The sequence below is a fragment of the Oncorhynchus clarkii genome, chromosome 7 (assembly GCF_045791955.1).
Source record: "Oncorhynchus clarkii lewisi isolate Uvic-CL-2024 chromosome 7, UVic_Ocla_1.0, whole genome shotgun sequence".
NCBI classification, from domain to species: Eukaryota; Metazoa; Chordata; class Actinopteri; order Salmoniformes; family Salmonidae; genus Oncorhynchus; species Oncorhynchus clarkii.
In genome coordinates this window covers 2,779,989-2,795,077 of record NC_092153.1, presented here as the reverse complement: position 1 = coordinate 2,795,077, position 15,089 = coordinate 2,779,989, and the positions used below count along the sequence as shown (strand labels likewise).

At 50.3% G+C, this 15,089-nt stretch overlaps 1 protein-coding gene across 4 annotated transcripts in view; it reads right to left on the bottom strand.

Moving 5' to 3' along the window:
- Nucleotides 1–334: 334 nt before the first annotated feature.
- Nucleotides 335–15,089, bottom strand: part of LOC139412722 (growth arrest-specific protein 6-like) — a 29,840-nt gene continuing 15,085 nt past the window's right edge. Inside the window, exons 8-15 of one of the 4 annotated variants that reach the window (XM_071159388.1) lie at nt 12,535–12,653; nt 11,062–11,180; nt 10,687–10,876; nt 10,224–10,388; nt 9,966–10,134; nt 8,900–9,039; nt 3,272–3,510; nt 335–2,007 (exon numbers count right to left, since the gene is read on the bottom strand). In XM_071159388.1, coding sequence (XP_071015489.1) covers nt 1,800–2,007; nt 3,272–3,510; nt 8,900–9,039; nt 9,966–10,134; nt 10,224–10,388; nt 10,687–10,876; nt 11,062–11,180; nt 12,535–12,653 — 1,349 coding nt within the window. In that variant the 3' untranslated portion in view covers nt 335–1,799. Of the gene's footprint in view, nt 2,008–3,271; nt 3,511–8,899; nt 9,043–9,965; nt 10,135–10,223; nt 10,389–10,686; nt 10,877–11,061; nt 11,181–12,534; nt 12,654–15,089 lie in introns of all 4 variants that reach the window. The other 3 variants (XM_071159391.1, XM_071159387.1, XM_071159389.1) reach the window with 3 other exon arrangements.

The window sequence follows — 15,089 nt, the reverse complement described above, 5'->3', positions numbered from 1 at the left end:
GTCAGCGATTAACTGGAACATAAATTGAGAGGAGAACCAAATGTTTGAAATGTGAACCAACTTCTCTCACAGTGGTGGGATCCCGGTATTAAAATGTTTTACATTATATAAAAATACTGACTGAACCGTGCAATTTGTTATTACGCTTCTGGTTCCACCTAGTGGTCATGTGATGTAGTTGCAGTGTTCAGCTCTGATGACCAGGGCCCTGTTCAAAACTAGTGGACTACATAGGGTCCCATTTGGGACATTATCATGGTCACACTGGGCTAAGACATAATGAGAAGCACAATGAAAAAAATAAAATACTAAAAATAAATCTCTCCACAACCCGTTTTAAAACTCCCATGTCATCATCTTTATTACGTTTTCAAATCAGACTGAATTGATGTGATCAGGGATGTACAGACTAAAAGACAGGAGAACAAATCAGCAGCCAAACAAACATATAGTATAATAACACACAACACAGAAGAGAAAACCATCGATCGCTCCACTGTGAAACTCATCAGAAACTCTAGATCCCAGAGGAGGAAATACTGCAGCCCTTTCTGGCCTAATAAATTGAAGAAAGTTCTGACATTCTGTAGAGAAGTGAAACTGTTTTGGGTGATTATCTCAATGCGTTCAGGTCTTTGTTTGTTTCCTTTTGTCTTTATTTCTAAAAAGCATGACATTATTTACACATACAGTATATTACAACACTTCCACTCCTATTCTCTCAGTAGCTCAGTGGGGTGAAGCAGTGCTCTTGATGCCCTTCCCCGTGTGTCTGATTGGTTACTGCATGTTAATTAGCCTCGTCTGATTGGCTTAAAGTGTGTTCCTGGCGTGTGCTGATTGGTGATACTGAGGGCAGGAGGGCGGGGCATGTGAAAGGGGGACAGTATGGAGTGTTTCATTGGCTGACGGTGGGGTGGATGTAACTGTGGAGGACTAGAAGAATGGTTTGGGAGGGGAAGGAAGGGTCTTAAATGGGGTCTTATTAACAGAAGGCCCTATGTTGTAATATGTAGGCAGTGTGCAGAGCTAAATTGCAGGTAGACTAAGTTTGCATTAAGTTGGAAAGCACCGAACAGATGTTTGTATTAAACTCAGTCCATTTTCACCTGCGATGGTGTGCTAGTTTTACAACAACAAAGCCTTGTGCTACTGAATTACAACCCCACACACACCTGATAGGGTTTGTTCCACAATGGACTGGGTCAGTTGACCAAACCTCTTCTGGAGTACTGCCAGTTATTCCACTTATGGATCCTGTTTGATCACCGCGAGCTCTGACGAAGGCCGTGAGGCCGGTACATAACCTCATTACACTAAAACATACTGTCAAGAGCCATGTGAAATATTGGATTTTTCTTTTCAAGATATCACTGAATTTTCCTACGCACCTGCAACCTCAGATGTGAGAGTGCTGCTCCTACATTCAATCACGCTGAGGGCAGAATGACTGAGGGTTGGTCAGGAGAAGGGTTGGCCACTCGGCCAGCTCCTGGGTACATTCCAAATGGCACCCTATTCCCTAAATAGTGCACTAGTTTTGACCAGAACCCATAGGGGTCATATAGGGAATAGAGTGCTATTTGGGACTCATTCCTTGCTTAGGTTAAGGCCCTGTGGGTTATGGTGGACTGTAGTGGACAGGGTGAAGACTCCCCTTGCTACAGATCTAGGATCAGCTTCCATTCCCCCTAATCCTGTGGAGGAAATGTCAAACTGACCCAAGATCAGTGTCTAGGATCAGCTTCCATTCCCCCTAATCCTGTGGGGGAAATGTCAAACTGACCCAAGATCAGTGTCTAGGGGTAACTCCCCCCTGCTCCAGTGAGGACGGGGCTGAAGGGGACTGCAGCGGTCACAAGGCCCCCCCCAGCAGAGGACAGGAGTGGGAGCGGATGTCGTTGTGTTTGTGGAAGGCCTCGTCCAGGTCCAGAGCCAGGCCGTTGATCGTCACCTCCATGCAGCCGCGGTAGAACGACGACACCAGGGTCGACACCAGGGGCACGTCTGGTACAGGGGTTAGAGGTCACAGGTCAGGGGTCAGACCGGAAATTAATGACACCAGGAGAAGTGGTTAATGGTAATGGCGAAACTGTGTGTGTGTGTGTGTGTCTCTTTATTCGTAACTGGGTGTTTGTCTAGAGTACAGTAGTAATGAGTGTGTGTTGTTACATGTCTCTCTCTGCCTATACCCGTCTACTTCACCGGGGAGCCCTCCTATACCCGTCTACCTCACCGGGGAGCCCTCCTATACCCGTCTACCTCACCCTCCTATACCCGTCTACTTCACCGGGGAGCCCTCCTATACCCGTCTACCTCACCCTCCTATACCCGTCTACCTCACCGGGGAGCCCTCCTATACCCGTCTACCTCACCCTCCTATACCCGTCTACCTCACCCTCCTATACCCGTCTACCTCACCCTCCTATACCCGTCTACCTCACCGGGGAGCCCTCCTATACCCGTCTACCTCACCGGGGAGCCCTCCTATACCCGTCTACCTCACCGGGGAGCCCTCCTATACCCGTCTACCTCACCCTCCTATACCCGTCTACCTCACCGGGGAGCCCTCCTATACCCGTCTACCTCACTGGGGAGCCCTCCTATACCCGTCTACCTCACCCTCCTATACCCGTCTACCTCACCGGGGAGCCCTCCTATACCCGTCTACCTCACCGGGGAGCCCTCCTATACCCGTCTACCTCACCGGGGAGCCCTCCTATACCCGTCTACCTCACCCTCCTATACCCGTCTACTTCACCGGGGAGCCCTCCTATACCCGTCTACCTCACCCTCCTATACCCGTCTACCTCACCGGGGAGCCCTCCTATACCCGTCTACCTCACCCTCCTATACCCGTCTACCTCACCCTCCTATACCCGTCTACCTCACCGGGGAGCCCTCCTATACCCGTCTACCTCACCCTCCTATACCCGTCTACCTCACCGGGGAGCCCTCCTATACCCGTCTACCTCACCGGGGAGCCCTCCTATACCCGTCTACCTCACCGGGGAGCCCTCCTATACCCGTCTACCTCACCGGGGAGCCCTCCTATACCCGTCTACCTCACTGGGGAGCCCTCCTATACCCGTCTACCTCACCCTCCTATACCCGTCTACCTCACCGGGGAGCCCTCCTATACCCGTCTACCTCACCGGGTAGCCCTCCTATACCCATCTACCTCACCCTCCTATACCCATCTACCTCACCGGGTAGCCCTCCTATACCTGTCTAACTCACCGGGGAGCCCTCCTATACCCATCTACCTCACCGGGTAGCCCTCCTATACCCGTCTAACTCACCGGGGAGCCCTCCTATAAAGGTGGTTGAAGGCAGGCTGAGGTCAACCGTCTCCTGTCCAGGTGTGGTGTGACTCTGTCCAGGCTGACCGTCCACCTCTAGTATGGTCAGGTTCCCACTGACCGTCACATTGACCTCATGAACCTCTGCATCACACAGGAAGGCCGGGGCGCTGGCCACGATCACATCACCCACAGAGACCAGGACATACTGGGGGGGAAGAGAGAAACAGACAGTCAGACAGACATCACACTCGAGACAAACAAAACATGAATTCAGACAGCCAGAGAGAGGTCAGAGTCAGACAGACAGAGAGAGGTTAGAGTCAGACAGACAGACAGACAGACATCACACTCGAGACAAACAAAACATGAATTCAGACAGCCAGAGAGAGGTCAGAGTCAGACAGACAGAGAGAGGTCAGAGTCAGACAGAGAAAGGTCAGAGTCAGACAGACAGACAGACAGAGAGAGGTCAGAGTCAGACAGACAGAGAGAGAGAAGTCAGACAGACAGAGAGAGGTCAGAGTCAGACAGACAGAGAGAGAGAGGTCAGAGTCAGACAGACAGAGAGAGGTCAGAGTCAGACAGACAGAGAGAGGTCAGAGTCAGACAGACAGAGAGAGAGAGGTCAGAGTCAGACAGACAGAGAGAGAGAGGTCAGAGTCAGACAGACAGAGAGAGAGAGGTCAGAGTCAGACAGACAGACAGACAGACAGAGGTCAGAGTCAGACAGACAGAGAGAGGTCAGAGTCAGACAGACAGAGAGAGAGAGGTCAGAGTCAGACAGACAGAGAGAGAGAGGTCAGAGTCAGACAGACAGAGAGAGGTCAGAGTCAGACAGACAGAGAGAGGTCAGAGTCAGACAGACAGAGAGAAGTCAGAGTCAGACAGACAGAGAGAGAGAGGTCAGAGTCAGACAGACAGAGAGAGGTCAGAGTCAGACAGAGGTCAGAGTCAGACTGCGAGTCAGACAGCCATGCATGCAGGGCAGAATTAGACCAATATCCATTTATAATAAAAACTAAAAAAAATAACAATTCAGTTTCGGAAACATACAGTGACATATCATATCATTACCAAGCCCTGCAACACCAAGAGCTGAGAAGAGAGTCCCCTCATCCAGCTGGTCCTGAGTTCACAAACCTGTTCTACTAACACACTGAAGCCTCAGTCCCCTCATCCAGCTGGTCCTGAGTTCACAAACCTGTTCTACTAACACACTGAAGCCTCAGTCCCCTCATCCAGCTGGTCCTGAGTTCACAAACCTGTTCTACTAACACACTGAAGCCTCAGTCCCCTCATCCAGCTGGTCCTGAGTTCACAAACCTGTTCTACTAACCTGTTGCTATGTCTTGCTTGTTCTATGCTGCTATTGTCTATATTGTAATTGTTTTTAATAACCTGCCCAGGGACTGCGGTTGAAAATTAGCCGGCTGGCTAAAACCGGCACTTTTACTGAAACGTTGATTAATGTGCACTGTCCCTGTAAAAATAAAATAAACTCAAACTCAACACACTGAAGTCTCAGTCCCCTCATCCAGCTGGTCCTGAGTTCACACACCTGTTCTACTAACAAACTGAAGCCTCAGTCCCCTCATCCAGCTGGTCCTGAGTTCACAAACCTGTTCTACTAACAAACTGAAGCCTCAGTCCCCTCATCCAGCTGGTCCTAAGTTCACTAACCTGTTCTACTAACAAACTGAAGCCTCAGTCCCCTCATCCAGCTGGTTCTGAGTTCACAAACCTGTTCTACTAACAAACTGAAGCCTCAGTCCCCTCATCCAGCTGGTCCTAAGTTCACTAACCTGTTCTACTAACACACTGAAGCCTCAGTCCCCTCATCCAGCTGGTCCTGAGTTCACAAACCTGTTCTACTAACAAACTGAAGCCTCAGTCCCCTCATCCAGCTGGTCCTGAGTTCACAAACCTGTTCTACTAACACACTGAAGCCTCAGTCCCCTCATCCAGCTGGTCCTGAGTTCACAAACCTGTTCTAACACACTGAAGCCTCAGTCCCCTCATCCAGCTGGTCCTGAGTTCACAAACCTGTTCTAACACATTGAAGCCTCAGTCCCCTCATCCAGCTGGTCCTGAGTTCACAAACCTGTTCTACTAACAAACTGAAGCCTCAGTCCCCTCATCCAGCTGGTTCTGAGTTCACACACCTGTTCTACTAACAAACTGAAGCCTCAGTCCCCTCATCCAGCTGGTCCTAAGTTCACTAACCTGTTCTACTAACAAACTGAAGCCTCAGTCCCCTCATCCAGCTGGTTCTGAGTTCACAAACCTGTTCTACTAACAAACTGAAGCCTCAGTCCCCTCATCCAGCTGGTCCTAAGTTCACTAACCTGTTCTACTAACACACTGAAGCCTCAGTCCCCTCATCCAGCTGGTCCTGAGTTCACAAACCTGTTCTACTAACAAACTGAAGCCTCAGTCCCCTCATCCAGCTGGTCCTGAGTTCACAAACCTGTTCTACTAACACACTGAAGCCTCAGTCCCCTCATCCAGCTGGTCCTGAGTTCACAAACCTGTTCTAACACACTGAAGCCTCAGTCCCCTCATCCAGCTGGTCCTGAGTTCACAAACCTGTTCTAACACATTGAAGCCTCAGTCCCCTCATCCAGCTGGTCCTGAGTTCACAAACCTGTTCTACTAACAAACTGAAGCCTCAGTCCCCTCATCCAGCTGGTTCTGAGTTCACACACCTGTTCTACTAACAAACTGAAGCCTCAGTCCCCTCATCCAGCTGGTCCTGAGTTCACACACCTGTTCTACTAACAAACTGAAGCCTCAGTCCCCTCATCCAGCTGGTCCTGAGTTCACACACCTGTTCTACTAACAAACTGAAGCCTCAGTCCCCTCATCCAGCTGGTCCTGAGTTCACACACCTGTTCTACTAACACACTGAAGTCTCAGTCCCCTCATCCAGCTGGTCCTGGGGCTGAGTTCACAAACCTGTTCTACTAACATACTGAAGCCTCAGTCCCCTCATCCAGCTGGTCCTGAGTTCACAAACCTGTTCTACTAACACACTGAAGCCTCAGTCCCCTCATCCAGCTGGTCCTGGGGCTGAGTTCACTAACCTGTTCTACTAACATACTGAAGCCTCAGTCCCCTCATCCAGCTGGGGCTGAGTTCACAAACCTGTTCTACTAACATACTGAAGCCTCAGTCCCCTCATCCAGCTGGGGCTGAGTTCACTAACCTGTTCTACTAACACACTGAAGCCTCAGTCCCCTCATCCAGCTGGTCCTGAGTTCACTAACCTGTTCTACTAACACACTGAAGCCTCAGTCCCCTCATCCAGCTGGTCCTGAGTTCACAAACCTGTTCTACTAACACACTGAAGCCTCAGTCCCCTCATCCAGCTGGTCCTGAGTTCACACACCTGTTCTACTAACAAACTGAAGCCTCAGTCCCCTCATCCAGCTGGTCCTGAGTTCACACACCTGTTCTACTAACACACTGAAGTCTCAGTCCCCTCATCCAGCTGGTCCTGGGGCTGAGTTCACAAACCTGTTCTACTAACATACTGAAGCCTCAGTCCCCTCATCCAGCTGGTCCTGAGTTCACAAACCTGTTCTACTAACACACTGAAGCCTCAGTCCCCTCATCCAGCTGGTCCTGGGGCTGAGTTCACTAACCTGTTCTACTAACATACTGAAGCCTCAGTCCCCTCATCCAGCTGGGGCTGAGTTCACACACCTGTTCTACTAACAAACTGAAGCCTCAGTCCCCTCATCCAGCTGGTCCTGAGTTCACACACCTGTTCTACTAACAAACTGAAGCCTCAGTCCCCTCATCCAGCTGGTCCTGAGTTCACACACCTGTTCTACTAACACACTGAAGTCTCAGTCCCCTCATCCAGCTGGTCCTGGGGCTGAGTTCACAAACCTGTTCTACTAACATACTGAAGCCTCAGTCCCCTCATCCAGCTGGTCCTGAGTTCACAAACCTGTTCTACTAACACACTGAAGCCTCAGTCCCCTCATCCAGCTGGTCCTGGGGCTGAGTTCACTAACCTGTTCTACTAACATACTGAAGCCTCAGTCCCCTCATCCAGCTGGGGCTGAGTTCACAAACCTGTTCTACTAACATACTGAAGCCTCAGTCCCCTCATCCAGCTGGGGCTGAGTTCACTAACCTGTTCTACTAACACACTGAAGCCTCAGTCCCCTCATCCAGCTGGTCCTGAGTTCACTAACCTGTTCTACTAACACACTGAAGCCTCAGTCCCCTCATCCAGCTGGTCCTGAGTTCACAAACCTGTTCTACTAACACACTGAAGCCTCAGTCCCCTCATCCAGCTGGTCCTGAGTTCACACACCTGTTCTACTAACAAACTGAAGCCTCAGTCCCCTCATCCAGCTGGTCCTGAGTTCACACACCTGTTCTACTAACACACTGAAGTCTCAGTCCCCTCATCCAGCTGGTCCTGGGGCTGAGTTCACAAACCTGTTCTACTAACATACTGAAGCCTCAGTCCCCTCATCCAGCTGGTCCTGAGTTCACAAACCTGTTCTACTAACACACTGAAGCCTCAGTCCCCTCATCCAGCTGGTCCTGGGGCTGAGTTCACTAACCTGTTCTACTAACATACTGAAGCCTCAGTCCCCTCATCCAGCTGGGGCTGAGTTCACAAACCTGTTCTACTAACATACTGAAGCCTCAGTCCCCTCATCCAGCTGGGGCTGAGTTCACTAACCTGTTCTACTAACACACTGAAGCCTCAGTCCCCTCATCCAGCTGGTCCTGAGTTCACTAACCTGTTCTACTAACACACTGAAGCCTCAGTCCCCTCATCCAGCTGGTCCTGAGTTCACAAACCTGTTCTACTAACACACTGAAGCCTCAGTCCCCTCATCCAGCTGGTCCTGAGTTCACAAACCTGTTCTACTAACACACTGAAGCCTCAGTCCCCTCATCCAGCTGGTCCTGAGTTCACACACCTGTTCTACTAACACACTGAAGCCTCAGTCCCCTCATCCAGCTGGTCCTGGGGCTGAGTTCACAAACCTGTTCTACTAACACACTGAAGCCTCAGGACCAGAACATCCAACCAATCAGAATAAACCAAATTACAACACAGTCAAAACCAAAACTATATTGCTTACTGGGAAACACAAACACAATGCAGTGCTATCTGGCCCTAAATCGACACAACAGCAGAACCTGAGACGGACCTGCATATCCTGACAAAATGTCAAAAATATAAAACAATTAGAGTTTAATTTCCCCAAATTTGAAACCCTTATCCAAGGTTTCAAAGACCTCTCTGATGAGGATAGGCTACCCGTCCTGTTGGGGGAGGAGGCAGAGAGCTGTGGGTTGGCAGCGCACTACATTGCTGCCTGCCACAGTGTCTGACTGACCAACCAACCTGCACATGTCCTCCATTGTTATCGTTCAATGGTTATTTTGACCCTTGGTTATTGTTGTTACTGTTGTCCCTGACAATATTGATTATTATTATTAATTATGTTAATATTGTAAATCTCCAAAGTAAGCTTTCGCAACATCTACATTGTTACTTCATGCCAATAAAGCAAATTGAGTCAGAAAGACCGACAGCGTCGGGCCAAGTAACCTCTCACCTCCCGCCACTCCTGGTTGTCTCTGTGGTAGTCGGAGAGAGAGATGGAGAGAGGGACGCTGTCCTGATAAACCAGGGCCAATAGAACCCCAACAGTGGAGGCTGGTCTCAGAGTCAGCTGGATACTCAGGGACTGGGACTCTGCTGGGGGAGAGAGATGTGAGTCAGCTGGATACTCAGAGACTGGGACTCTGCCGGGGAGAGAGATGAGTCAGCTGGATACTCAGAGACTGGGACTCTGCTGGGGGAGAGGTGTGAGTCAGCTGGATACTCAGGGACTGGGACTCTGCTGGGGGAGAGAGATGTGAGTCAGCTGGATACTCAGAGACTGGGACTCTGCTGGGGGAGAGAGATGTGAGTCAGCTGGATACTCAGAGACTGGGACTCTGCTGGGGGAGAGAGATGTGAGTCAGCTGGATACTCAGGGACTGGGACTCTGCCGGGGAGAGAGATGAGTCAGCTGGATACTCAGAGACTGGGACTCTGCTGGGGGAGAGATGAGTCAGCTGGATACTCAGAGACTGGGACTCTGCTGGGGGAGAGAGATGTGAGTCAGCTGGATACTCAGAGACTGGGACTCTGCTGGGGGAGAGAGATGTGAGTCAGCTGGATACTCAGAGACTGGGACTCTACTGGGGAGAGAGATGAGTCAGCTGGATACTCAGAGACTGGGACTCTGCCGGGGAGAGAGTTGAGTCAGCTGGATACTCAGAGACTGGGACTCTGCCGGGGAGAGAGATGAGTCAGCTGGATACTCAGAGACTGGGACTCTGCTGGGGGAGAGATGTGAGTCAGCTGGATACTCAGAGACTGGGACTCTGCTGGGGAGAGAGATGAGTCAGCTGGATACTCAGAGACTGGGACTCTGCTGGGGAGAGAGATGAGAGTCAGCTGGATACTCAGAGACTGGGACTCTGCTGGGGAGAGAGATGTGGTTATACATACACAGGTCAATGTGTAAACGATACATACAAATCAGAAGATGCATAGAGACGTGTATACACACACACACACACACACACACACACACACACACACACACACACACACACACACACCAGACCCACCGTATGTGATGTTGAACTGAGCGAAGCCTGTCCCAGGGTAATAGGTTCCGGGGTTTTCTGTACTGAAACACTGCATGTTGTCATTAGACTTGATGGTCTCCTGAATGGACGTATCCTCTCCGGTTAACCAGCGCCACTCACGCATACAGCCATCAAACCTCGGGTTCACCTGGAGAACACACATTAGGCAGAGAACACAACACGCACATCTCCCCATAACAGAGATTCTAGAGAGAACAGACCCCACCCCCCCCTAACCTGGTTGATGAGACTGTCCTCTTTGAAAGGGACGCCCCCTACAGTCAGGTTGAGTTCATGCATGCCTTTCTTCAGGGTGAACAGATCTCCATTCACAGCTATCTTCATCACTGCCTCCCTGTCAATCTTTATCACCAGACTCCGCCCCTGCTCCTCCACTGAGATCTACAGACCAATCAGAAAAGACAGGAGCTCAAATTGTAAAAAAAAAAAAAACATTTGACACGTTCTTATCCTACAGTGTCTCAGTCCCAAATGATATCCTACTTCCTATACAGCACACATTCTGACCAGGTCCCCAGTAACACCTCCAAAAAGTAGTGCACTACATAGGGAATAGGGGGCCGTTTGGGATGCACCCCTGAGTCAACGACCCCTCAGGAGAGGAGATGCCACTTTAGACTATTGAGACCCAACCCATAAGTTACACCCCCACCTTGTAAACCCCAGAATAACCTCTGACCTTTCTCCACTGTCCGTCGTTGACGGCAGGCCCGCTGCTGGTGACCCGGCTGACCGCCCCGTACCTCAGCTGCAGCTCCAGTTTCCCATGATGCATTGCAAGAACAATCCAGGAACTGTTCAGGTGACCACCAGCGAAGAAGATGACCCCCTCTGGGTCAAAGGTACGGAGGTCAAACTCAGCTGAGAAGCTAGAGGAGGGAGAGACAAAGACAGGATGTAATATAATTCTACAATGGTACAAGACTATGGTTGGACCTATAAACCCTTAAAATGCTTTTTCCTTGCTGGCATCTTTCCAGGTCTCTTGGAAAAGAGGTTGAAACCTCAGGAGACTGGTAAGGTTAAAAGGTTAGAGGTAAAAGGTAAGGCCTACCCAGTCTGGACTCTCCTGCGGAAGCGTAGCCTGACCACTGGGACTCCGCTGAACATTCGGCCCAGGTAGAGAGAACGGGAGTTCCTCTTCATGGTGAGAGAGACGCATGTAGTGATCTCCTGGTGGGGGAGAGGGGGGGAGGAGAGCGAAGTGGGGAGGAGAGAGAGGTGGGGGAGAGAGAGGTGGGGAGGAGAGAGAGGTGGGGGAGAGAGAGGTGGGGGAGTAGAGAGAGGTGGGGGAGAGAGAAGTGGGGGAGATAGAGGTGGGGAGGAGAGAGGTGGGGAGGAGAGAGAGGTGGGGGAAAGAGGTGGGGGAAAGAGGTGGGGGAAAGAGAGGGGGAGGAATGAGTATAGTGTTGCAGCAGTTAATTCACTCTGGCTATCTACTCCGATTTCAGAGCGCAGAATAACTGAGGAATTTACGAACGCGCTACACCGTTGAATATAACCAGTGTCAGTAAATGTCGGCAAAAAAACAATTCAATTGTTACAGGCAGCACAGTTACAGTCACCAACGCTCTGGATAACATGAAAACAGCCTAACCAGCTCTGCTACGATGAGTAACATGCTCAGAGTGAGGTGTTCTCCCATTTGTGTCTGGAAGTAGCTAGTAGACTGAACATCCACAGGACGGTAGATCTCCAGGAAGAGGGTTGGGAGCCCTGGTCTAGAGTACAGTGCTGCTTGTCGATAATGAATCTTTGACTGAATCCCGGACTAATAGATGTGGGGTGTTTTCTACGGGTCTTGATAATGTTTTCTACGGGTCTTGATAATGTTTTCTACGGGTCTTGATAATGTTTTCTACGGGTCTTGATAATGTTTTCTACGGGTCTTGATAATGTTTTCTACGGGTCTTGATAAAGTTTTCTACGGGTCTTGATAATGTTTTCTACGGGTCTTGACAATGTTTTCTACGGGTCTTGATAATGTTTTCTACGGGTCTTGACAATGTTTTGTCTTGATAATGTTTTCTACGGGTCTTGACAATGTTTTCTACGGGTCTTGATAATGTTTTGTCTTGATAATGTTTTCTACGGGTCTTGATAAATGTTTTCTACGGGTCTTGATGTTTTCTACGGGTCTTGATAAATTTTCTACGGGTCTTGATAATGTTTTCTACGGGTCTTGATAATGTTTTCTACGGGTTTTGATAATGTTTTCTACGGGTCTTGATAATGTTTTCTACGGGTCTTGACAATGTTTTGTCTTGATAATGTTTTCTACGGGTCTTGACAATGTTTTCTACGGGTCTTGATAATGTTTTGTCTTGATAATGTTTTCTACGGGTCTTGATCATGTTTTCTACGGGTCTTGATCATGTTTTCTACGGGTCTTGATCATGTTTTCTACGGGTCTTGATAATGTTTTCTACGGGTCTTGATCATGTTTTCTACAGGTCTTGATAATGTTTTCTACGGGTCTTGATAATGTTTTCTACGGGTCTTGATAATGTGAGTGGGGACTTTTTACCTGACAGCTCCTGAGGTCGTGGCTCAACTTCTTGCCCTGCCGACCGTCACAGAAACACCGGAAACTACCGGGTGTGTTCACACACTCCTCACACACTCCCTGCTCACACTCATCCACATCTAACAGAGAGGGAGAGAAAGAGAGAGGGGGAGAAAGAGGGAGGGAGAAAAACAGAGAGAAGGGTGTCCATTGGTCCATCTCTGGAACTACAACCCCCAGACAAGGCTGGGGGAGAAAACCACTGAAGTGAAAAACAACGTCTCTAAAATGTTATCAGCATCAACAGATGGAGGAACAACTCCTGACTTAGATTTCTCGTGATGTCAACTGAACCATGTCCCAAATGGCACCCTATTCCCCTACAGCCGGGGTCTAAAGTAGTGCACTACATAGGGAATGGGGAACCATTTGGGATGAAGCCAGAACGTCTGTCTGAATGACCTTAGAAGGCCATGAGGTTTATTATGATACGGATCGATAAATGTTAGTTCTTCTAAAGAGTAACTCTGTGACCGCCTCCCTCCCTCCCTCATTCATTCCCTCCCCCGCTTTCCCTCCCTCCCTCATTCCCTGCCTCCTTCCCCCGCTTTCCCTCCCTCCCTCATTCCCTCCTTCCCCCGCTTTCCCTCCCTCCCTCATTCCCTCCTTCCCCCGCTTTCCCTCCCTCCCTCATTCCCTCCCTCCCCCGCGCCTCCTTCCCCGCTTTCCCGTCCTCCCTCCCTCATTCCCTCCCTCCCTCCCCCGCTTTCCCTCCCTCCCTCCCCCACTTTCCCTCCCTCCCTCCCCCACTTTCCCTCCCTCCTTCCCTCCCTCGCTTTCTCTCCCTCCCCCGCTTTCTCTCCCTCCCTCCCTCCCCCGCTTTCTCTCCCTCACTTCCTCCCTCCTTCCCTCCCTCGCTTTCTCTCTCTCTCTCCCTCCCTCCCTCCCTCCCTCCCTCCCTCCCTCTCCTCTCTCTCAGTAAGTTGAATCCAAGACAGGAACAAACTTGTTTGACAAATAAAAGACTAGGATTACATTTCCCAATGACATTTATAAGGACCATTGAGCGTTTGGCAGGAGAGGATGTCGTGCAGATAGAGATCGGTCTTGCAAAAAAAAAATTAAACAGAATGTTTTGACTATAAATAAAAAGATGACGTGCTAACAGCTTACTTTGGCAGTCGAGGCAGTCGTCTGTGTGTGTGTGTGTGTGTGTGTGTGCGTGTCTCAGAGTGTGTGAGAGAGAGATTGTGTATGTCAGTGGAGGCTGGTAGGAGGAGCTATTGGAGAACAGGCTCATTGTAAATGACTGGAATTAGTATCCAAAAACATGAAACGTATGGACACCACGTTGGACTCCATTTATTACATTCCATTACAATGAGCCGGTCCTTCTATAGCGCCTCCCACCAGCCTCCACTGGGGTGTGTATGTGTGTATGACAGTGTGTGTGTTGGTATGTATGAAGGACAGCTGGCTGCACCACTAGACTAGCTACACCTGGCTGTGTACACACACACTGCATTCCAAATGTATTCAGACACCTTGACTTTTTTTTTTTAATTAAGATTTCCAACTTTTTACTTTGTTGAAGCACCTTTGGCAGCGATTACAGCCTCAAGTCTTCTTGGGTATGAAGCTACAAGCTTGGCACACCTGTAGTCGGGGAGTTTATCCCATTCTTCTCTGCAGATCCTCTCAAGCTCTGTCAGGTTGGATGGGGAGCGTCGCAGCACAGCTATTTTCAGGTCTCTCCAGAAATGTTCGATCGGGTTCAAGTCCGGGCTCTGGCTGGGTCACTCAAGGACATTCAGAGACTCATTGTCCTGTTGGAAGGTGAACCCTTTTCCCCAGTCTGAGGTCCTGATCGCTCTGGAGCAGGTTTTCATTAAGGATCTCTCTGTACTTTGTTCCGTTCATCTTTCCCTCCATCCTGACGAGTCTCCCAGTCCCTGCCGCTGAAAAACATTCCCACAGCATGATGCTGCCACCACGCTTCACCGTAGGGATGGTGCCACCACGCTTCACCGTAGGGTTGGTGCCACCACCACGCTTCACCGTAGGGATGGTGCCACCACCACGCTTCACCATAGGGATGGTGCCACCACCACGCTTCACCGTAGGGATGGTGCCACCACCACGCTTCACCGTAGGGATGGTGCCACCACGCTTCACCGTAGGGATGGTGCCACCACGCTTCACCGTAGGGATGCTGCCACCACGCTTCACCGTAGGGATGCTGCCACCACGCTTCACCGTAGGGATGCTGCCACCACGCTTCACCGTAGGGATGCTGCCACCACGCTTCACCGTAGGGACGGTGCCACCACGCTTCACCGTAGGGATGCTGCCACCACGCTTCACCGTAGGGGTGCTGCCACCACGCTTCACCGTAGGGACGGTGCCACCACGCTTCACCGTAGGGATGGTGCCACCACGCTTCACCGTAGGGATGGTGCCAGGTTTCCTCCAGATGTGACCCTTGGCATTCAGAACAAAGAGTTCAAGCGAGAATCCGTCTGGCCACTCTACCATAAAGGCCTGATTGGTGGAGTGCTGCAGAGTTGGTTGTCCTT